Source organism: Liolophura sinensis, chromosome 1, assembly GCF_032854445.1.
Source record: "Liolophura sinensis isolate JHLJ2023 chromosome 1, CUHK_Ljap_v2, whole genome shotgun sequence".
Classification (NCBI taxonomy): Eukaryota; Metazoa; Mollusca; class Polyplacophora; order Chitonida; family Chitonidae; genus Liolophura; species Liolophura sinensis.
In genome coordinates, this window is record NC_088295.1 from 917,678 (window position 1) to 943,301 (window position 25,624).

General features: G+C 40.1%; 2 protein-coding genes across 3 annotated transcripts; one reads left to right on the forward strand and one right to left on the reverse strand.

Moving 5' to 3' along the window:
* Positions 1-1,179: 1,179 nt before the first annotated feature.
* Positions 1,180-14,422, reverse strand: LOC135461609 (ribosomal RNA-processing protein 7 homolog A-like). Its single transcript, XM_064738785.1, has 8 exons — positions 14,359-14,422; positions 12,004-12,143; positions 9,433-9,558; positions 6,923-7,046; positions 5,575-5,678; positions 4,959-5,108; positions 4,475-4,523; positions 1,180-1,376 (listed from the first exon to the last, which is right to left on the reverse strand). Exons 1-8 carry the CDS (start codon positions 14,405-14,407, stop codon positions 1,291-1,293), a joined length of 828 nt encoding a protein of 275 aa, XP_064594855.1. The 5' UTR covers positions 14,408-14,422; the 3' UTR covers positions 1,180-1,290.
* Positions 14,423-14,552: 130 nt separating this feature from the next.
* Positions 14,553-25,282, forward strand: LOC135477443 (N-alpha-acetyltransferase 60-like). Of its 2 annotated transcripts, none has more exons than XM_064757551.1 (6): positions 14,553-14,669; positions 16,524-16,708; positions 18,366-18,495; positions 18,902-18,998; positions 19,322-19,556; positions 22,963-25,282. In XM_064757551.1, exons 2-6 carry the CDS (start codon positions 16,599-16,601, stop codon positions 23,102-23,104), a joined length of 714 nt encoding a protein of 237 aa, XP_064613621.1. In that variant the 5' UTR covers positions 14,553-14,669; positions 16,524-16,598; the 3' UTR covers positions 23,105-25,282. The 2 variants fall into 2 exon arrangements, with proteins under 2 accessions (XP_064613621.1, XP_064613629.1); XM_064757559.1 differs by having other exon boundaries at positions 14,562-14,669; positions 16,528-16,708.
* The last annotated feature ends 342 nt before the right edge of the window (positions 25,283-25,624 follow it).

The following is a 25,624-nucleotide window of genomic DNA, read 5'->3' on the forward strand; positions in this document are numbered from 1 at the left end:
ACCCAGGACCACTTACATCCCTCACACCCAGGACCACTAACATCCCACACACCCACGGCCACTAACATCCCTCACACCCAGGACCACTAACATCCCACACATCCAGGACCACTAACATCCCACACACCCATAAGCACTAACATCCTACACACCCAGGAACACTAACATCCCACACACCCATAAGCACTAACATCCTACACACCCAAGACCACCAACATCCTACACACACAGGACCACTAACATCCCACACACCCATAAGCACTAACATCCTACACACCCAGGACCACTAACATCCCACACACCCATAAGCACCAACATCCTACACACCCAGGACCACTAACATCCCACACACCCATAAGCACTAACATCCTACACACCCAGGACCACTAACATCCCACACACCCATAAGCACTAACATCCTACACACCCAGGACCACTAACATCCCACACACCCATAAGCACTAACATCCTACACACCCAGGACCACTAACATCCTACACACCCAGGACCACTAACATCCCACACACCCAGGACCACTAACATCCCACACACCCAGGACCACTTACATCCCTCACACCCAGGACCACTAACATCCAACACACCCACGGCCACTAACATCCCTCACACCCAGGACCACTAACATCCCACACATCCAGGACCACTAACATCCCACACACCCATAAGCACTAACATCCCACACACCCATAAGCACTAACATCCTACACTCCAGTTTACAGAGTCTTCAGACCGATATTGATCTGATTTTAGGTTTGGCCATGGATGGTCCCAAACGAATGTTAGAGCACGCTGCATTTAAAAACTTGATGCAGTGTGTCATGGCGCTTGGGATAAAAGCTATTTATATACGTTTTCACGGCCTTGCAGACACTTACGTTTCTTATCTTTTCATCTGTGGATTTTTTGTAAGCACAATGTTGATCTGTTATTTCCCTGGTCGCATGGGTCTAAGATGCCTTCTGCATCTTAGACCCATGCATCTTAGACCCATGCCTTCTGCATCTTAGAAGGCGAATTCCTGTACTGACAGCCGAGACATATTTGACAGGGGCAGGTAAGTGCATCAGGTTTGTAGCACGCGCTGACGTTGGATTGGAGCCATCCATGGCCGAACAAAATTTGGCTAAACATAACGTCAGAGCAATCTCGGACCAACAGGGTTCTCATCACAGAAATAATCACAAACTCTCTATGTTTAAACTGATGCATGCAATGTTATTTATTCTCCTGAAATACAGTAAATGAAAATAATCAATAATCTGTAGAAGATCATCAATATGGTCTGAACTTCCTGGCCTGTTTCATCAAAGCTATCTTTTGTTTGTCTTCTTCAAACTTCTGTCTTAAGGTGGCAATATCTGGAAAAGTGATGAAAACCTTGAGTTCTGCACATATTATAGCAAGGAGTTACCCACAGATTATAGCAAGGAGTTACGCACATATTATAGCAAGTCAGGAATACCTATATAAATATTCTCCAAAAACAAAATGTCAGGACAAGTATAGAGTACACTCAACATATTCTCTTGTGCAAAGTTACTTCAGATCAGGGTTAGAAACTTAAGTTTACTCAATGTCAAACAAATATCACTGTCAGCATCAGATCAGCAACAAAATGTCAGGACAAGTATAGAGTACACTCAACATATTCTCTTGTGAAAAATACCTCCGATCAGGGTTAGAAACTTGAGTTTACTCAAGGTCAAATATCACTGTCAGCATCAGATCAGCAACAAAATGTCAGGACAAGTATAGAGTACACTCAACATATCCTCTTTTGCATAGATACCTCAGATTGGTGTTAGAAACATAAGTTTACTCAATGTCAAACAAATATCACTGTCAGCATCAGATCAGCAACAAAATGTCAGGACAAGTATAGAGTACACTCAACATATTCTCTTGTGCAAAGATACCTCCGATCAGGGTTAGAAACTTGAGTTTACTCAATGTCAAACAAATATCACTGTCAGCATCAGATCAGCAACAAAATGTCAGGACAAGTATAGAGTACACTCAACATATTCTCTTTTGCATAGATACCTCAAATTGGGGTTAGAAACTTGAGTTTACTCAATGTCAAACAAATATCACTGTCAGCATCAGATCAGCAACAAAATGTCAGGACAAGTATAGAGTACACTCAACATATTCTCTTTTGCACAGATACCTCAGATCAGGATTAGAAACTTGAGTTTACTCAAGGTCAAACAAATATCACTGTCAGCATCAGATCAGCAACAAAATGTCAGGACAAGTATAGAGTACACTCAACATATTCTCTTTTGCATAAATACCTCAGATTTTGGTTAGAAACTTGAGTTTACTCAATGTCAAACAAATATCACTGTCAGCATCAGATCAGCAACAAAATGTCAGGACAAGTATAGAGTACACAACATATTCTCTTGTGCAAAGATACCTCAGATTGGGGTTAGAAACTTGAGTTTACTCAATGTCAAAAAAATATCACTGTCAGCATCAGATCAGCAACAAAATGTCAGGACAAGTATAGAGTACACTCAACATATTCTCTTTAGCATAGATACCCCAGATTGGGGTTAGAAACTTGAGTTTACTCAATGTCCAACAAATATCACTGTCAGCATCAGATCAGCAACAAAATGTCAGGACAAGTATAGAGTACACTCAACACATTCTCTTTTGTATAGATACTTCCGATCAGGGTTAGAAACTTGAGTTTACTCAAGGTCAAACAAATATCACTGTCAGCATCAGATCAGCAACAAAATGTCAGGACAAGTATAGAGTACACTCAACATATTCTCTTTTGCACAGATACCTCCGATCAGGATTAGAAACTTGAGTTTACTCAATGTCAAACAAATATCACTGTCAGCATCAGATCAGCAACAAAATGTCAGGACAAGTATAGAGTACACAACATATTCTCTTTTGCATAGATACTTCAGATCAGGATCAGAAACTTGAGTTTACTCAATGTCAAACAAATATCACTGTCAGCATCAGATCAGCAACAAAATGTCAGGACAAGTATAGAGTACACAACATATTCTCTTTTGCATAGATACTTCAGATCAGGATCAGAAACTTGAGTTTACTCAATGTCAAACAAATATCACTGTCAGCATCAGATCAGCAACAAAATGTCAGGACAAGTATAGAGTACACAACATATTCTCTTGTGCAAAGATACCTAAGATTGGGGTTAGAAACTTGAGTTTACTCAAGGTCAAATATCACTGTCAGCATCAGATCAGCAACAAAATGTCAGGACAAGTATAGAGTACACTCAACATATTCTCTTTTGCACAGATACCTCCGATCAGGGTTAGAAACTTGAGTTTACTCAAGGTCAAACAAATATCACTGTCAGCATCAGATCAGCAACAAAATGTCAGGACAAGTATAGAGTACACTCAACATATTCTCTTGTGCACATATACCTCCGATCAGGGTTAGAAACTTGAGTTTACTCAAGGTCAAACAAATATCACTGTCAGCATCAGATCAGCAACAAAATGTCAGGACAAGTATAGAGTACACTCAACATATTCTCTTTTGTATAGATACTTCCGATCAGGGTTAGAAACTTGAGTTTACTCAATGTCAAACAAATATCACTGTCAGCATCAGATCAGCAACAAAATGTCAGGACAAGTATAGAGTACACTCAACACATTCTCTTGTGCACATATACCTCCGATCAGGGTTAGAAACTTGAGTTTACTCAAGGTCAAACAAATATCACTGTCAGCATCAGATCAGCAACAAAATGTCAGGACAAGTATAGAGTACACTCAACATATTCTCTTTTGTATAGATACTTCCAATCAGGGTTAGAAACTTGAGTTTACTCAAGGTCAAACAAATATCACTGTCAGCATCAGATCAGCAACAAAATGTCAGGACAAGTATAGAGTACACTCAACATATTCTCTTTTGCACAGATACCTCAGATCAGGATTAGAAACTTGAGTTTACTCAATGTCAAACAAATATCACTGTCAGCATCAGATCAGCAACAAAATGTCAGGACAAGTATAGAGTACACTCAACATATTCTCTTGTGCACATATACCTCCGATCAGGGTTAGAAACTTGAGTTTACTCAATGTCAAACAAATATCACTGTCATCATCAGATCAGCAACAAAATGTCAGGACAAGTATAGAGTACACTCAACATATTCTCTTGTGCACATATACCTCCGATCAGGGTTAGAAACTTGAGTTTACTCAAGGTCAAATATCACTGTCAGCATCAGTTCAATGAGAAAAAGCACCAGAAAGCCATTGTCACACTAGTTTCACTGCATTTCTTGGGAACATGAGACTGCGGAGGGTTAGGGTTAGCCTGAACCAACAGACTACTACATGTGCAGTTCTTGGATATACATATAGTGTTCAAGCATGCATAATTGCATATCAAATAGTCTGTCAAAGACAAAACATGGAGAAGAAAAAATACTTACGCTCCATTTTAGACTCTCTCAACTGGAATGAATAGAAGTTTAGCAGTTCCTGAAAATACAATCATTTTCATGAGATTAAAAGAAAAAAAAATTCCTGAAGCACAAAATTTTATAAATCGGCTCTATAAAAATATCAACAAATCAAGCAAATGTAATCACACAACGGACAAAATTTCAAAAGAGCTGTAGTTTCTGCATTTGTACAAATAAAAAGGACTGATTATATTAGTAAATGTAACTTATAGTTTTAATTTATTTCTTTATTTGATTGATGTTTTACGCCATACTCAAGAATATTTCGCTGATACAACTGCGGCCAGCATTATGGTCAGCTGAAACGGGGCAGAGCCAGAGGAAAACACATGACCATCCGCAGGTTGCTGGCAGACCCTTACAGCTTTAAAATACAACAAAGTCTGAAACAAGGGTCAGCTTGCTGAGGGAATTGTACATTGTCTTCCAAACAGTTCACATAAACCGTCACCTTTTCTTTCCGCTTTTTCTTCTCTTTGACATTAATTCGTTTTTCATGGACCTCTGTTCTGGGAGCACCTTTATTTTTCCCATGTCTGGTCACCGTCACCCAGCCGTCCTCATCTGGAACTCCCTCATTCTCTTTGGCTTTTTGAAGTTCCTTATAATTTAAAGAGATACTATATTACAATCATTTCATGTAAAGGTATCTATGAAGTATGGCTATCAGACATTAGGTCTGGGTTCAATAAAACCCCTGATTACAGTTTCCTTGGGCCATTTTCTTTGTTTTGCGTTCTCTGAAGACCACATGTCCTCAACCGATAGTTTAAGCTTAAATTTCATGTGGGGAAATTACATTACAAAATTCAATTAAATATGAAAACCAAGCAAACCACGAAACAGACAGACAATCGTCAAAAAACAAAAATCACAATGTTGGTCAATGATCAATCCAATGACTTACCAATAAGAGTTATGAATGCTGGTAACAAACCACTGACAACACCTGTAATACGGTAATGTTAGGACAGGTATTTCTGACTGGAATCCATCACTGAGAAGGTCACTATTGGGGAGCTGCATCCCCAATAAACTACTTGTAATAAAAGACAATGTATGGTTACCTCCTCTTGGTTCTGGTCAAACTTTGTCATAAAATCCTCAATTTCAGCCTGCAGCTCCCGGGTGTCTACCCCTGCTCCAACCTCTAAGTACTGCTGCTTCCACTCTGGAACGAAGTAAAAGAGTATGAGCATACCTCAGTAATATACATGAACACAAGGGCATAACCAAGAACAAAGATTTGTCAACTGAATGTACATGTAACATATACAGTTCCCTACCTGAAAACAGTTTCCTACCAAAGACAAATAATTTGCGGCCAATCCTGTGCTTAACATAAGAAAAGTTTTATTTAATCATACTCCGCAATTTCTATGTAATTTATGGACTCAGTGGCTTGAGTCAGCTCTTCATCACTGTCTTTCCTTATACGTTAAATGTTTGGGGATTTTCAGCAAAGCCATCAATCTCTTTGATGACTTTTGGGACAGCCAGCAAAGCAATCAATCTCTTTGATGACTTTTGGGACAACCAGCAAAGCCATCAATCTCTTTGATGACTTTCGGGATAGCCAGCAAAGCCATCAATCTCTTTGATGACTTTCGAGACAAGCAGCAAAGCCATCAATCTCTTTGATGACTTTCGGGACAAGGAGCAAAGCCATCAATCTCTTTGATGACTTTTGGGACAACCAGCAAAGCCATCAATCTCTTTGATGACTTTTGGGACAACCAGCGAAGCCATCAATCTCTTTGATGACTTTCGAGACAAGCAGCAAAGCCATCAATCTCTTTGATGACTTTCGGGACAAGCAGCAAAGCCATCAATCTCTTTGATGACTTTCGAGACAGCCAGCAAAGCCATCAATCTCTTTGATGACTTTCGAGACAACCAGCAAAGCCATCAATCTCTTTGATGACTTTCGAGACAACCAGCAAAGCCATCAATCTCTTTGATGACTTTCGGGACACGCAGCAAAGCCATCAATCTCTTTGATGACTTTCGAGACAGCCAGCAAAGCCATCAATCTCTTTGATGACTTTCGAGACAACCAGCAAAGCCATCAATCTCTTTGATGACTTTCAAGACAACCAGCAAAGCCATCAATCTCTTTGATGACTTTCGAGACAACCAGCAAAGCCATCAATCTCTTTGATGACTTTCGAGACAACCAGCAAAGCCATCAATCTCTTTGATGACTTTCTGGACAACCAGCAAAGCCATCAATCTCTTTGATGACTTTCAAGACAACCAGCAAAGCCATCAATCTCTTTGATGACTTTCGAGACAAGCAGCAAAGCCATTAATCTCTTTGGTGACTTTTCAGAGGAAAAGTTTATGGATGGATAAGTCAGACAAAAATCAATCTGCAGATTACAATGTTGACGACACAAGGACAACCTCACTCACTTTTGATCCCGGTCAGCAAGGGATGATCGACTGTGGACAGTGTCCGGGCTTTCTCAAACGGGATACTTTTTGCTTTTGCTATGGATCCTGGACTCCTGAACACTACGTATGCTACCCTAAATCCCTTCAAATGTAAACAAAAAAAAAATAGATAAATAATAAAATGTTACATATTTCAAAATCTCAGTAGATGAGCTACATTCCATCAACAATTTACATGCACTTAAAAGAATATACAGATTTTTACTAAGAATACACTTATCATAGTTTGAAATTGTTAGCCAAATACAAAACTAAATTTCACTGCTAACGCATCAAACCGGGGTTGAAGTTGGTATTTCCCGCCTATAGCTGTGTGGCGTGACTTTTCTCCAACCACATTGTGTCTTTATGCACTGTGATATAAACAAGTTGATTAGAAAGCATACACTATTCCTCATCACCAATACATTGTAGCTAGACCATTCATCATGTACATTAAGATGTGCCAAATGTAGTCTAAAGGTCTTTGGACAATTTTTTAAGGAATCCTATTTCCTCAAACAACCTTGCCAACTTGCCTGCTCGGCCAGGCACAAGCATTTCTATTGCGGATCAGCAGTGTGTCCAGCATCCTATTTCCTCAAACAACCTTGCTAACTTGCCTGCTCGGCCAGGCACATACATTTCTATCGCCGATCAGCAGTGTATCCAGCATCCTATTTCCTCAAACAACCTTGCCAACTTAACTGCTCGGCCACGCAAGTACATTTCTATCGCCGATCAGCAGTGTGTCCAGCATCCTATTTCCTCAAACAACCTTGCCAACTTGCCTGCTCGGCCAGGCAAGTACATTTCTATCGCCGATCAGCAGTGTATCCAGCATCCTATTTCCTCAAACAATCTTGCCAACTTGCCTGCTCGGCCAGGCACACGCATTTCTATCACCGATCAACAGTATACCCAGCATCCTATTTCCTCAAACAACCTTGCCAACTTGCCTGCTCGACCAGGCACACGCATTTCTATCACCAGTCAGCAGTGTATCCAGCATCCTATTTCCTCAAACAACCTTGCCAACTTGCCTGCTCGGCCAGGCAAGTACATTTCTATCACCAATCAACAGTATATCCAGCATCCTATTTCCTCAAACAATCTTGCCAACTTGCCTGCTTGGCCAGGCACACGCATTTCTATCACCAGTCAGCAGTGTATCCAGCATCCTATTTCCTCAAACAACCTTGCCAACTTGCCTGCTCGGCCAGGCACATGCATTTCTATCACCGATCAACAGTATATCCAGCATCCTATTTCCTCAAACAACCTTGCCAACTTGCCTGCTTGGCCAGGCACACGCATTTCTATCACCAATCAACAGTATATCCAGCATCCTATTTCCTCAAACAATCTTGCCAACTTGCCTGCTCGGCCAGGCCCGTACATTTCTATTACCGATCAGCAGTGTATCCAGCATCCTATTTCCTCAAACAACCTTGCCAACTTGCCTGCTCGGCCAGGCACACGCATTTCTATCACCGATCAACAGTATATCCAGCATCCTATTTCATCAAACAACCTTGCCAACTTGCCTGCTCGGCCAGGCACATACATTTCTATCACCGATCAACAGTATATCCAGCATCCTATTTCCTCAAACAACCTTGCCAACTTGCCTGCTCAGCCAGGCAAGTACATTTCTATCGCCAATCAACAGTATATCCAGCATCCTATTTCCTCAAACAATCTTGCCAACCTCGGCCAGGCACACGCATTTCTATCACCAATCAGCAGTGTATCCAGCATCCTATTTACTAAAACAACCTTGCCAACCATGAAGGTTAACAAAAACCCATGGGCTTTGTAGTCTAAATTGGCTGCTATAAAGGCCCACCTATGAAGGTTAACAAAAACCCATGGGCTTTGCAGTCTAAACTGTCTGCTATAAAGGCCCACCTATGAAGGTTAACAGGAGCATGCGGGCTTTGCAGTCTAAATAGGACAAGCGATAAGAGGCAGTTAGTAGAAAATATATTTCTGTGGGGGACTGAAGTGGAAAATGAGCGTAAACCAGATACACATATATACATTGTGTGCTCCATGATCACATCTGTACACAGAGTTTTTGATTGATTGTTATCGTGAATGTATCTATCCAGATTTGGAATGCTCCAATAAAATGTGTGTCTTAATTTCAAGAAAGAATTGTTTAAAGAAGAAGGCTTAAAGCAAGAAGATTTCTACAATATACTAGCATTAATTCACAGTTTGCAGGACAGATCCTTTGTTTCGTGTCCAACTGTTCTATTTTTAAATCCCTAAATGTTATATGAGTTTCAGTACAAAAAAACATTCTAGGCAAGTGAAAATATTTTTCTGGTCAAGCATTTTTAGGATTCTGGTTGCCCTGATGGCAACAAACTGAAAACGTTAAGTTACACCACTGCATGTTACAAATATGAATATGAACATGTCTGGCTCTTACGTCACTGTTGGAATGTTTCCTGTATGTCACTACAAAGGTAGTTTCTTACTTTGACCAGTGCAGACTCCGGAAAATACTTTGATCTGTTAATTACAGGTGGGTCTGATGTTGGCGATGTGTGAAAGTAGACATGCTGGACTTTTCCACAGTCAGAAAATAGCCTCTTGAAACACTCCTGAAAGGTGTAAGGAAACAGAGGAAGATGATCCACACATCTGATTTTACCTCAACACAATACAGCAGTATCTTTAGACTTTATCACACAACAGTATCTTACCTCATCACAACACAGCAGTATCTTACCACATCACAATACAGCAGTATCTTACCTCATCACAATACAACAGTATCTTTATACTTCATCACAACACAGCAGTATCTTTATACCTCATCACAACACAGCAGTATCTTACCTCATCATAATATAGCAGTATCTTACCTCATCACAATACAGCAGTATCTTACCTCATCACAACACAGCAGTATCTTACATCACCACAATACAGCAGTATCTTATACCTCATCACAATACAGCAGTATCTTTAGACTTTATCACACAACAGTATCTTACCTCATCACACCACAGCAGTATCTTACCTCATCACAACACAGCAATATCTTACATCATCACAATACAGCAGTATCTTACCTCATCACAACACAGCAGGATCTTATACCTCATCACAACACAGCAGTATCTTACACCTCATCACAATACAGCAGTATCTTACCTCATCACAACACAGCAGTATCTTACCTCACCACAATACAGCAGGATCTTATACCTCATCACAACACAGCAGTGTCTTACCACATCACAACACAACAGTATCTTACCTCATCACAATACAGCAGTATCTTACCTCACCACAATACAGCAGGGTCTTATATCATCACAATACAGCAGTATCTTACCTCACCACAATACAGCAGGATCTTATACCTCATCACAACACAGCAGTATCTTACCTCATCACAACAGAGCAGTATCTTACCTCATCACAATACAGCAGTATCTTACCTCATCACAATACAGCAGTGTCTTACTGCATCACAATATAGCAGTATCTTACCTCATCACAACACAGCAGTATCTTACCTCATCACAATACAGCAGGATCTCATACCTCATCACGATACAACAGTATCTTACCTCATCATAATACAGCAGTATCTTTATACCTCATCACAACACAGCAGTATCTTACCTCATCACAACACAGCAGTATCTTACCTCACCACAATACAGCAGGATCTTATACCTCACCACAACACAGCAGTATCTTACCTCATCATAATATAGCAGTATCTTATACCTCATCACAACACAGCAGTATCTTACCTCATCACAATACAGCAGTATCTTACCTCATCACAATACAGCAGTATCTTACATCACCACAATACAGCAGGATCTTATACCTCATCACAACACAGCAGTATCTTACCTCATCACAACACAACAGTATCTTACCTCATCACAACACAGCAGTATCTTACCTCATCACAATACAGCAGTATCTTATACCTCATCACAACACAGCGGTATCTTATACCTCATCACAACACAGCAGTATCTTACCTCATCATAATATAGCAGTATCTTATACCTCATCACAACACAGCAGTATCTTACCTCATCACAATACAGCAGTATCTTACCTCATCACAATACAGCAGTATCTTACCTCATCACAATACAGCAGTATCTTACCTCATCACAATACAGCAGTATCTTTTATCTTACCTCATCACAACACAGCAGTATCTTACCTCATCACAACACAGCAGTATCTTACCTCATCATAATATAGCAGTATCTTATACCTCATCACAACACAGCAGTATCTTACCTCATCACAATACAGCAGTATCTTACCTCATCATAATATAGCAGTATCTTACCTCATCAAAATACAGCAATATCTTACCTCATCACAATATAACAGTATCTTACCTCAGCACAAGACAGCAGTACCTTATACCTCATCACAACACAGCAGTATCTTACCTCATCACAATACAGCAGTATCTTACTTCATCACAACACAGCAAAATCTTACCTCATCACAATACAGAAAAATCTTACCTCATCACAATACAGCAGTATCTTATATCATCACAATACAGCAGTATCTTACTGCATCACAATATAGCAGTATCTTACTGCATCACAATATAGCAGTATCTTACCTCATCACAACACAGCAGTATCTTATACCTCATCACAACACAACAGAATCTTACCTCATCACAACACAGCAATATCTTACACCTCATCACAATACAGCAATATCTTACCTCATCACAACACAGCAGTGTCTTACCTCACCACAATACAGCAGTATCTTACCTCATCACATTACAACAGTATCTTACCTCATCACAATACAGCAGTATCGTACCTCATCGCAATACAGCAGTATCTTACCTCATCACAACACAGCAGTATCTTACCTCATCACAATAAAACAGTATCTTTATACCTCATCACAACACAGCAGTATCTTACCTCATCACAACACAGCAGTATCTTACCTCATCACAATACAGCAGTATCTTACCTTATCACAAAAACAACAGTATCTTTATACCTCATCACAATACAGCATTATCTTACCTCATCACAATATGGTGGAACACCCACAACAAACAAAGTTCTGTCTTTCGGTTTACAAGAACTGCTTTCTCTGACAGAATGTTCCTTTAAGTACAACTGATGGCAAGCTTTACTTCTTTCACTGAATTTCACTTGTATGACTGAAACATCAAAACAGAAAATGTAGATGAATATATTTTATCAATATTTGTGGTACCAGGTTTAATTTTCTACATACAGAATTCCATTGGCTTTAAGGCTCAAGAATATTTTGAATATTTACAATTTTACATTCCAAACTATAGGTGAAATATCTACTGTTCAAAGAGGGATATAATGAGTTAACTTGAACTGTTGTTCCTTTTGTGTGGAGGAAACTAGACTGTGCTTAGCATTAAAGGTGGAAAAAGCATAAAAATTACAAAAGGTTCAGATGAGTGCAAAAAGTTAGATGTAACTTTTTTCCCCAACTTTTCTTTAAAGAGAAAAAAAAGACACTTCAAAATACTTTTGGTAAGGTGGATACATGTATTTGAGATAACCTCTTGGTATTTATTGTCTGTGTAATAATGCCATAAATGAGGATGCATTACATGTTTAATATATCTGCACTAGAATTTGGTCTTCTCATCTACAAATGTATTCAACCTGGGGTTTGATCATATTTGTATTTTCAATATCCTTTGGCAGTGCTTTGGCAGGATACTGGTCAAACATTCCTCTTATGCTATTAAGTTGGAAGGCAGGATGTCTCCAGCTGGAACAGCATGTACTTGTGAGATAACTGACAGCACCAGAAAGCCCAGTCATATTTTTTTTCCATGTGCTCAAAAGGTTGGAGAAAAGTTGTCAGAAAGAAAAGGTAATTCTGAAGAGTGGTAACTCTCATTTGATCAATGCAGTTGAGAGAGTTATAGAGAAAAACAGCCACAGATGTCCAATTTGCAGCGAGGATGATTTATTGCAGTTTCACAGATGCATCACTCCCCCCCCCCAGCAAAAATATACTTTCAAGACTACACTGCTCAAATGAGAGTTACTACACTCTAGACAGTTAGAGTTACCCCACATTATTCTGTACATGTAGTTCACTGAAATTAAATGTTGAGGTTTTCAACAATTTCTGATATTTTTATGCCTCACTGTTTAATCATTGAATTAAAAAAAACAGTTGGTTCATTCTGCACGGCACTTTGCTGAAAGAAGTGGGCCATTAAATCCACTTTAAAATGGCTGCACATGCCAATTTCTGGTGTGTATTAATGAGAATAGAGCCTTTCTTCCCACTCCTGCAAGTGTAAACCCATTCCCAAATTCAAATATTGTTGAAGTCTACAGAAAAACTTCTTCGTCACAATAACTCTGTGCGGTCATGGCGAGTCAGGTGTACTAAAATTTCAGCACCATGCACCAAAAGATACAGAAATCAATCTAACAAGACATGATCATGCTTCAAATGGCAAGTTTAGAGATTTCATCAGTCATTATGGATGTAGAATAGACAGAACAATTTGCCCAGCCTGTCAAGCAAGAAAAATCAATTCTAAACGCTCCTGCCTAGGTTTGTGGCTATCATGGGCACATCTGTTTCGTTACCCATGTTTTCAGTCCGTGTCCTCAGACAGAATCCAGACTTTGGATGCACCCATATTTCGCGCATGCTCACTGCAATTTTACTAAGAGTCAACGCTTTATTAGACATCCTAACTAGTCCGAAATGGATTTAATCATATATGAGTGATTGAAAGCATCATTTTCATCAACAGACATTGGTGTGTGCTGCTTTTTTTAGACTGAATTAATGAGACTGACTGGATTCAGTTCAATGATTAAACACTGTGGTAGGTAAATATCAGAAATTGCTGAAAATAGACCTTGATGTTTAATTATACTGAGTTATTATATGACACCAGGCCAACCAGTCCTGTCTTCTTGCAGTAACAAGTACCATTTTTAAAGTCTTTGACATGACCCGACCTGGGTCTGATCCCGGGTTTTATGAGTTCGAGTTAATGCGATTAGGCGAAAGAAGCGGTCTACTAGAAAAGCCTGTAATAAAACCACGGCACTGTGTAGTGAATCGTACAAGCGTAAAGGCAATACAATGCTGAGAATTGACTGTACCTACATCTAAATTCTAACACTGATACAGGTGAACAAAGTTAAATTAACAAGCATTCTACATGTACAGCTGTACAGGTACACATGTAAGCCTAGAAGGTTGAAGGCTAGATGATGATGGCCATGCTATGCCGATTACAGTGAACAATGACAGACAACATCAATATCACTTGTTTAGCAATATACATATGGTAGTTCTGGACAAGCCTGTTTAACCTGTCCTAAGGAAAACAGTTAAATCTTTGCTAAATTGACCTGTAAATCCTTGGATGATTACAACACCATGTGCTTCTGAGTTTGCCATTTTGTTGATTGCCCTCTCCTCTGTGGCGGATGTATCCAACATTCCCCGATAATGTGGATATAATACCGTAACGCTCCGCACATCGGAGAATGAGATGCAGACTATCCGTTGCATTGTGGGTATGATCTAAATTCCTCTCCTGCAACAACAACAACAAAAACAAACTGGCACTTGCTGGTGAAGATCAGTGACGTTTGGCTTCTTCTCTTGTTCTATCCACCCTTCCATCGCAGATGGTTTCTCTTACCAACTTTATAAGAAGGTAATGTATTGTTTACAGTAATTTTTGGACAGCAAAAACGTAATTTTTGTGTTGGCAAAAATAAATACAGGAGGCAGTAATGTTAATCAGTTATGCACTGAGACTGTTTCATGTTCATAAATCTGAGTGTAACTGGGCAGACTCTCCCTTGATTCTGCTGCTTAGCAACAGTGTAGTAGTTAGATGAATGAGTCCAGAGAATAAATGTGTAACTCAGAACACCTAACGATAAAAGAAGGCCTATCACGTGCTGTCCTGCTCATGTAGTTACTCTGGTGTCCTTTTGACTCCGATCAGTTTCTGTGCGTAAGTATTACCAGTATATTCCAGTGAGTAGCCCTGAAAGACTTCAACTTCTTTTCTACACATGCCTAGGCCGAGATTGTTCTGACTTTAATTTTGGCAAAATTTTGTCCTGCCACATTGGCCCTAAACCAACGACAGAGAGCACTACATTAAAAAAAAGTGATGCAAGTACTTGCCCTTACACTGTTATAAGTTAATGTATACAAGAAGATTAATCGACAGTGCCATTTATTGATGTAGAAAGCCGCTTAATGAAGTTCTTGCAAAATGAGCGCATTCTAGGGGAAAGCATTTCAGTTATCATGACATTGCGGAACATGTAGTATGTGTGACATGTACTTAAATGAGGACTCAGAATATGGTCTGCTTTTAGGTACTGACTGACAGACAAGGCCTAGTAAAACTAACAAAGCTTATGGTGGACTCAACCATAAATCCTTGTGAACTTTCAGCAAGTTGTAGTACAACCAGCTTAGCTCAGTGATCTGGGTGCCTCTCATCGATGCAGTCCAGCAAGTTCAGGTCATGTTGGCTTCTTCTCCAGTAGTATGTTGGAAAGTCTGCCAGCAACTTGTGCGTGTGGGTTTCCACAGAGTAGTTTCCTTCAACCACAATGCTGTCATCATATGAGCAAAGTATTCTTGAGTACATGTAAAACATCAGTTAAATGAATAAGTAAATAAGTATTATTATGTAAGATACTGAGCACTGTATTGTGTAGAGGTAAGATACTGCTGTATTGTGATGAAGTAAGATCCTGCTGTATTGTGATGTTCAGTAAATATTTTTGCACTAGAATTGGCCTTTTCACACAACAAATGTGTTTAACCTGGATTTTGACCATATTTATATTTTCAATATATTCATAAATATTATCATAATTCAGAATAAATGCATGTGTTTGGATATAAACAATTTACATTCAAATGAATTTATTAGGTATGTGTCACATAGTTATTTAGAACATTATTATGTAAAGACGATATATACCAAGAGGTGGTCCCAAATACCCACCATAATAAAATATTTTCAAATACCCTTTTCTCCTGGAAGAAATAAAAAATTGAAAAAGGCCATATTTGCAAATAAGTTTCATCTAATTTTGACATCATTTTGATTTTTTCTCCTTCTTCAATAGTTCTTGTCAGCTTTCTTTTCATGACAAACTTCCATTGACCATTCTGATATCAGACTATGCATTGTGAGAAGATCTATTTTGCTTGTCATACTGGAGAATTCAGACCATACTTCATGAAGATTAGTTCCTAAACTTGCCTGCGTTCCTATGTCACAGCCTGAGGCTTATTCTGATATGTGAAAGGGATACCTGGGGTTTTAATTACTGATGCTTTGTGCGTGTAATTAGTGTAATTAGTACTGCAGACTGGGCTATAAACTATGCACAGCTATTGATTAATTCTTGTTCCAGGTTTTCATAATGCAGTTTGACATAAATTCCAGTGTTTAGGAACACCTGTAAATTGTACTTCGATTAATTATAAGTATGCCTTATTGCCAACTAGTAAATAGTTTGTGTTTTCTGTGCAGGAAGATGTTGGAGAGCTAGCGGTGTAAGCCTGTGTGTGAAGGGAGACTACTCTGCTAACAGCACCAGGTGACCACATGAGCGAGCCTATGGTGTTCAGCGCTCAGAGAGAGGTACAACTACGCTTTCTCTGTCCGGAAGATATCGGTGATGTGAAGAAGCTGTGTGCAGAGTGGTTTCCTATTGAGTGAGTAACCTCATTGATGATAAAAATATCATGTCCATGCACTTGGCAGCTTATCACTTATCCAAAAACATGGTTGCCACTCATCTTATTACCACATCTGTGTGATGACTGGGAAACTGTTGTATTCCATGCCCTACTGTTCCAGCTGTCACACATGATCTGTTGTATTCCATGTTCTACTGTTCCAGCTGTCACGCATGATCTGTTGTATTCCATGTTCTACTGTTCCAGCTGTCACACATGATCTGTTGTATTCCATGCCCTACTGTTTCAGCTGTCACACATGATCTGTTGTATTCTATGCCCTACTGTTCCAGCTGTCACACATGATCTGTTGTATTCTATGCCCTGCTGTTCCAGCTGTCACACATGGTCTGTTGTATTCTATGCCCTACTGTTCCAGCTGTCACACATGATCTGTTGTATTCTATGCCCTACTGTTCCAGCTGTCATGCATGATCAGTTGTATTCCATGTCCTACTGTTCCAGCTGTCACACATGGTCTGTTGTATTCCATGTTCTACTGTTCCAGCTGTCACACATGATCTGTTGTATTCCATGCCCTACTGTTTCAGCTGTCACCCATGATCTGTTGTATTCTATGCCCTACTGTTCCAGCTGTCACACAAGATCTGTTGTATTCTATGCCCTACTGTTCCAGCTGTCACACATGATCTGTTGTATTCCATGCCCTTCTGATCCAGCTGTCACACATGATCTGTTGTATTCCATGCCCTTCTGATCCAGCTGTCACAGTTGATCAGTTGTATTCCATGTCCTACTGTTCCATCTGTCACACATGATCAGTTGTATTCCATGTTCTACTGTTCCAGCTGTCACACATGATGTGTTGTATTCCATGCCCTTCTGATCCAGCTGTCACACATGATCAGTTGTATTCCATGTCCTACTGTTCCATCTGTCACACATGATCTGTTGTATTCCATGTCCTACTGTTCAGCTGTCACACATGATCTGTTGTATTCCATGCCCTTCTGATCCAGCTGTCACAGTTGATCAGTTGTATTCCATGTCCTACTGTTCCATCTGTCACATATGATCTGTTGTATTCTATGCCCTACTGTTCCAGCTGTCACACATGGTCTGTTGTATTCCATGTCCTACTGTTCCAGCTGTCACACATGATCTGTTGTATTCTATGCCCTACTGTTCCATCTGTCACACATGATCAGTTGTATTCTATGCCCTACTGTTCCAGCTGTCACACATGATCTGTTGTATTCCATGCCCTTCTGATCCAGCTGTCACAGTTGATCAGTTGTATTCCATGTCCTACTGTTCCATCTGTCACACATGATCAGTTGTATTCCATGTTCTACTGTTCCAGCTGTCACACATGATGTGTTGTATTCCATGCCCTTCTGATCCAGCTGTCACACATGATCTGTTGTATTCTATGCCCTACTGTTCCAGCTGTCACACATGATCAGTTGTATTCTATGCCCTACTGTTCCAGCTGTCACGCATGATCAGTTGTATTCCATGTTTTGCTGTTCCAGTTATCACACATCTGATGTATTTCATACATTTGCCTGCTGTTTCATGACCTGTTCTATTCCATGTTCTACTGTTCCCGCTACCCATGTATGACACGTGATCTGTTATGTATTGTATATTACATTTTCTATTCTTCTAGCTATCCAGACACCTGGTATGAGGATATCACATCTAACCCCAAGTTTTACTCTCTGGCAGCCACGTACCATTCCAAGATTATTGGTATAATAGTGACTGAGGTGAAAGCCAAGCCAAAGATTAACAAAGAGGTTTGTTTACTGCTTGGATATATACAGTATGTGTACTAAATGTGACAAGGTTTCTGTGCATCATGACATTTTTTTTTTCTAATTTAACCTTGTTTTGAATATCATCGACCACCATAATGTTAAATACTGCTTTCATTATTAATAATTGTAAGTGACAGCAATCAGTATTGCATGATCTTTTTTTATTTCTCCCCAACTGTTTCATCAAGAAAGGGGCTCCATTACATAAAGCCCCTTTATATAAAAATAAAGGGGCATTACTGATTGCTGTCACTTACAATTATTTATAATGAAAGCAATATTTAACATTATTTAAAACTACATGCAACTACAAAACTAAAACTAAAAATTTCCATTTGGCTTTGAAATACGATGTTAGTTGTTCTTTTGTGCTGTGTTACTGTAGGATGCAGACATATTGCCCAGCCAGTACCCAGCTACGGTGGAGGTGGCCTATATCCTCAGCCTCGGTGTGGTCAATGATTTCCGGAGACATGGCATTGGTGAGTGTTATGAAATGGCGCAGTCATGGCAGTGGTGATGCTGACATGATTCTTAATAAGGCTGCATTGTTACTCTGAAATTATGTGTACCATCAAGTCATGGAATTTGTAATTAAACATAGACATGGCCATATTCAGACCTTCTTAGAGACCAACACCCAAATTATAAGGGTCTTGGAAACCCGGCATTAAAGATAGAAACATCCTGCTTTGCCTAGATTCTACTTTTTTTGTCTTTAATTGTACGTGTTGCTAAAACTCTACATTGGATCCAAAGACAAATGATGTTTGTGAATATTATTTAGCTTTGTGATTTATTTCAGCCTCTCTACTGCTGGACAGCCTACTGTCCTACCTAACCACCTCTGAGAGACACCACTGCAAAGCTGTGTACCTGCACGTCCTGTCAACCAACAACATCGCCATCAGGTTTTACGAGCGCCGTAACTTTCGACCTCACAGTTTCCTCCCATATTACTACTCTATTGGTGGTAAACCTAAGGATGGCTATTCCTATGTGCTGTACCTGAACGGAGGACAACCTCCATGGTCTTTGCTGTATCCTTTTGTTGTTAAGATCGTGAGAGTTGTTACCCATGATACTGTAAGTAGTGAAAATACGTGTAGTCCTCAGTGAGAGTTGTTACCCATGATACTGTAAGTAGTGAAGATACGTGTAGTTCTCGGTGAGAGTTGTTACCCATGATACTGTAAGTAGTGAAGATACGTGTAGTCCTCAGTGAGAGTTGTTACCCATGATACTGTAAGTAGTGAAGATACGTGTAGTCCTCAGTGAGAGTTGTTACCCATGATACTGTAAGTAGTGAAGATACGTGTAGTCCTCAGTGAGAGTTGTTACCCATGATTCTGTAAGTAGTGAAGATACGTGTAGTCCTCAGTGAGAGTTGTTATCCATGATACAGTAAGTAGTGAAGATACGTGTAGTCCTCAGTGAGAGTTGTTATCCATGATACAGTAAGTAGTGAAGATACGTGTAGTCCTCAGTGAGAGTTGTTATCCATGATAATGTAAGTAGTGAAGATACGTGTAGTCCTCAGTGAGAGTTGTTACCCATGATACTGTAAGTAGTGAAGATACGTGTAGCCCTCAGTGAGAGTTGTTATCCATGATACTGTAAGTAGTGAAGATACGTGTAGTCCTCAATGAGAGTTGTTACCCATGATACTGTAAGTAGTGAAGATACGTGTAGTCCTCGGTGAGAGTTGTTACCCATGATACTGTAAGTAGTGAAGATACGTGTAGTCCTCGGTGAGAGTTGTTACCCATGATACTGTAAGTAGTGAAGATACGTGTAGTCCTCGGTGAGAGTTGTTATCCATGATGCAGTAAGTAGTGAAGATACGTGTAGTCCTCGGTGAGAGTTGTTATCCATGATGCAGTAAGTAGTGAAGATACGTGTAGTCCTCGGTGAGAGTTGTTACCCATGATACAGTAAGTAGTGAAGATACGTGTAGTCCTCGGTGAGAGTTGTTATCCATGATGTAGTAAGTAGTGAAGATACGTGTAGTCCTCGATGAGGGTTGTTATCCATGATGCAGTAAGTAGTGAAGATACGTGTAGTCCTCGGTGAGAGTTGTTATCCATGATAATGTAAGTAGTGAAGATACGTGTAGTCCTCGGTGAGAGTTGTTACCCATGATACAGTAAGTAGTGAAGATACGTGTAGTCCTCGGTGAGAGTTGTTATCCATGATGCAGTAAGTAGTGAAGATACGTGTAGTCCTCGGTGAGAGTTGTTATCCATGATGCAGTAAGTAGTGAAGATACGTGTAGTCCTCGGTGAGAGTTGTTATCCATGATGCAGTAAGTAGTGAAGATACGTGTAGTCCTCAGTGAAAGTTGTTATCCATGATGCAGTAAGTAGTGAAGATACGTGTAGTCCTCAGTGAGAGTTGTTACCCATGATACTGTAAGTGGTGAAGATACGTGTAGTCCTCAGTGAGAGTTGTTACCCATGATACTGTAAGTTGTGAAGATACATGTATTCCTCGGTGAGAATTGTTATCCATGATGCAGTAAGTAGTGACGATACGTGTAGTCCTCAGTGAGAGTTGTTACCCATGATACTGTAAGTAGTGAAGATACGTGTAGTCCTCGGTGAGAGTTGTTATCCATGATACATTAAGTAGTGAAGATACGTGTAGTCCTCGGTGAGAGTTGTTACCCATGATACTGTAAGTAGTGAAGATACGTGTGGTCCTCAGTGAGAGTTGTCATCCATGATGCAGTAAGTAGTGAAGATATGTGTAGTCCTCAGTGAGAGTTGTTACCCATGATACTGTAAGTAGTGAAGATACGTGTAGTCCTCGGTGAGAGTTGTTACCCATGATAATGTAAGTAGTGAAGATACGTGTAGTCCTCAGTGAGAGTTGTTACCCATGATACAGTAAACAATGAGGGTAAATGTAGTCCTCGGTAAGAGTTGTTATCAGTGTTACATTAAGTAGTGAGGATACATGTAGTCATGAGTGAGAGTTGTTATCAATGATACAGTAAGTAGTGAGGATATACGTAGTCCTCGGTGAAAGTTGTTATCAATGATACAGTAAGTAGCGAGGCTATATGTAGTCCTCAGTGAGAGTTGTCATCCATGATGCAGTAAGTAGTGAGAATACATGTAGTCCTCAGTGAGAGTTGTTATGCGTGGTACAGAAAGTAGTGAGGATATACGTAGTATACAGAGAGAGTTGTTATCAATGATACAGTAAGCAGTGAGAATATATGTAGTGCACAGTGAGAGTTGTTATGATTGATACAGTAAGTAGTGAGGATATATGTAGTGCACAGTGAGAGTTGTTATCAATGATACAGTAAGTAGTGGTGATATATGTACTGCACAGTAAGAGTTGTTATGATTGATACAGTAAGTAGTGAGGACATATGTAGTGCACAGTGAGAGTTGTTATCAGTGATACAGTAAGTAGTGAGGATATATGTTGTGCACAGTAAGAGTTGTTATGATTGATACAGTAAGTAGTGAGGATATATGTAGTCCTTGGTGAGATTTGTTATCAATGATACAGTAAGTAGTGAGGCTATATGTTGTTCTTGGTGAGAGTTGTTATCAATGATACAGTAAGAAGTGAGGCTATACGTAATCTTCGGTGAGAGTTATCAATGATACAGTAAGTAGTGAGGCTATACGTAATCCTTGGTGAGAGTTGTTATCGATGATACAGTGAGTAGTGAGGCTATATGTAGTCCTCGGTGAAAGTTGTTATCAATGATATAGTAAGCAGTGAGGATATACGTAGTGCACAGTAAGAGTTGTTATCAATGAGACAGTAAGCAGTGAGGCTATATGTAGTCCTTGGTGAGAGTTGTTATCGATGATACAGTAAGTAGTGAGGCTATATGTAGTCCTTGGTGAGAGTTGTTATCAATGATACAGTAAGAAGTGAGGCTATACGTAATCTTCGGTGAGAGTTATCAATGATACAGTAAGCAGTGAGGCTATATGTTGTCCTCGGTGAGAGTTGTTATCAATGATACAGTAAGTAGCGAGGCTGTATATAGTCCTCGGTGAGAGTTGTTATCAATGATACAGTGAGAAGCGAGGATATACGTAGTACACAGTAAGAGTTGTTGTCAATGATACTGTAAGTAGTGAGGCTATATGTAGTCCTTGGTGAGAGTTGTTATCGATGATACAGTAAGCAGTGAGGCTATATGTTGTCCTCGGTGAGAGTTGTTATCAATGATACAGTAAGCAGTGAGGCTGTATGTAGTCCTCGGTTAGAGTTGTTATAAATGATACAGTGAGAAGCGAGGATATACGTAGTACACAGTAGGAGTTGTTGTCAATGATACAGTAAACAGTGAGGCTATACGTAGTCCTCGGTGAGAGTTGTTATCAGTGATACAGTAAATAGTGATGAACATGTTGTCCTCGGTGAGAATAGTTATCAACAATACAGTAATTATTTGCCTTAACCTATCAGCAGTGATTACATCAGTCACTGTGGATCTGTCCTGGCCAAGCTGCACCCATGTGCTCTCCCTGTTCATATCATGAGGACCATCCAGGGTTGGCTGGGCCGCATGCTCATCAGCTCAGGGCCCACCTGTCACAAATCCCAGTCATGACAGTTTGTCAGTTAACTACCCAGGGGACAGACTTTGTCATGTGCAGGTCTGTCGAGAAGACAGAAGACAGTGTCTTATTTATTACTAATGGCAGTGTTGCCTGAACAATGTGTCAAATAGAGTGTATGTAAATTAAATGTGAGTTGTAATATGTGTGTGTATAATGCTGGTACGGGTGTGTGTATAATGCTGGTAAGGATGTGTGTATAATGCTGGTACGGGTGTGTGTATAATGCTGGTAAGGATGTGTGTAATGCAGGTAAGGGTGTGTGTAATGCTGTTAAGGGGGTGTGGTAGTTGTGTCAGATTCCATGTCCATGTATCATGACCACAGAATCTGCATTTACTTGTACATGTAGCGTGACCCTACTTTAGACCACCTAGAAAACAGCATAACAAACTTTGGCACTTGCTGTAGAACAGCTGTGGTTTACAGTAAAGCTACAGTGGTTTACTGTAGGATTTCTGTGGTTTGCTGTAGGACTACATGGAATTACAGTAGGGTTACTGTAATTTACTGTGGGACTACAGTAGGATTTTGTGAATACAGATATTGAGGATTACTGCAGGATACATATATTGTTTTTTTAGTAGTGGAACAAATACGGTTTACTGTAAAAGATCTGTGTTTACAGGTAGGATACAGCAGGGTTTCTATAGAAGAAAGAGTGTTTACTGTAGGATTACATTGGTTACTGTAGGATTACAGTGGGACTACAGTAGTTTACAGTAGGGCTATGATTGTCATATCGTAGGGAACCGAGGACTGTGGAGGGTAATGTCGTTATGGCTGTCATGTCATAGGGAACCGAGGACTGTGAAGGGGTAATGTCGTTATGGCTGTCATATCGTAGGGAACCGAGGACTGTGAAGGGGTAATGTCGTTATGGCTGTCATATCGTAGGGAACCGAGGACTGTGAAGGGGTAATGTCGTTATGGCTGTCATATCGTAGGGAACGAGGCCCATGCTTCAAGGGCCACACAGAATGGGTTGTCTGTGAACAGACTGTTAAAGTCAAACAAATGGTCTGGTATACAGTTAGTTCACAGGTTGAGTATGCATCAATCCTCTGTTCACTGGAAATTGGATAAATTACCACCTGATGAATTTATTTACTTGTTTGTCAATAGGCATGTTACAGCCTCTTATCAAAGAGTGTTTTGTGGTCTCAAATCATACAGATCTTCTTTTGATTTGATAATCTTGGGTTGAAATTTGCTATGTGGATGCGATAACATTTGCTCTGTTTGGGATGGCAGCTCTGTGTGTGTGGCATGACAGCTATGTCTGTGTGGGACGATGGCACTGCAGTTTGCATGGCACTATTCTGTCAGATGACAGCACAGTGTGTGTTTGGGATCCCTAACCCTAATAGTTTGTACTCAGGGAGGTATACTTGAGGTACTGTACATCTGAGGTGTAGCATATCTGATCTTAAGTATACTTGAGGTGTATGTGAGATGCACTGGAGGTGTATCTGAGGAACTGCTAATTATACCACATAATACCTCAAGTACACCTAAAGTACACTTCAGTGAAGGTGTACCCTCGACAGACTTGGTAAAAAATATGATGCCTAAGGTTTACCTGAGGTATAGGCAAAGGTATACCTGTACATAGTATTGGTATATGCTTATAGACAAGGTGTAATTCACTTTTATTTTGATAGAAAGCAAGCTCAAAACTTGTACATATTACAATTGGCTGTATAAATTATAGTCCAAGTTTTAAGTTTGTGAGTGCTTTGTAAGTAAATCTCACCTGGTTTAGAACAACAGCACTGATATACATTTTCATGAGGCTTTCTAGCTCCTTGATCAAAATTTAGTGGCACTGTTTTTCTGTGCCATTGAGAACTTTTCAAGTGCCCACAGATGTGATAAATTCAGCACCTGAAGGCATTATCAGGGGGAAATACATTAATGGTACACTTATCTCATATGCCAAAACTGTTCAAACTTCCTGAGGTACATGTGATACCTCATACCTGTAAAGGATGAGTACTGTGTGCACAGTGCACCTGAGATAATATAGATGAGGTTGATGCCTCATATACGCCTCAGCTACATGTACATGCGGTACTCATCCTTTACAAATATGAGGTGTACACCTCAGTGTGAGATAATAGAACTGTGTGTTAGAGGTACTGCGTGGGGGATGACAGTGCTGTGCGTGTGGGATGGCAGTACTGTGTGTGTGGGGTGGGGGGGGGGGGGGGATGACAGAATTGTGTGTGGAGGATGACAGTACAGTATGTGTGGGATGAGAGAACTGTGGGGGGGGGGGGGGGGGTGACTGAACTGTGTGTGTGTGATGACAGTACCATGTGTGTGGGATGACAGTACCGTGTGTGTGTGTGATGTCAGTGCCATGTGTGTGGGATGACAGTACTGTGTGTTGGGGGTAACCGTACTGTGCGTGGGGGATGACAGTACTGTGTGTGTGATGACAGTACCATGTGTGTGTGATGACACTACTGTGTGTTGGGGGTAACAGTACTGTGCGTGGGGGATGACAG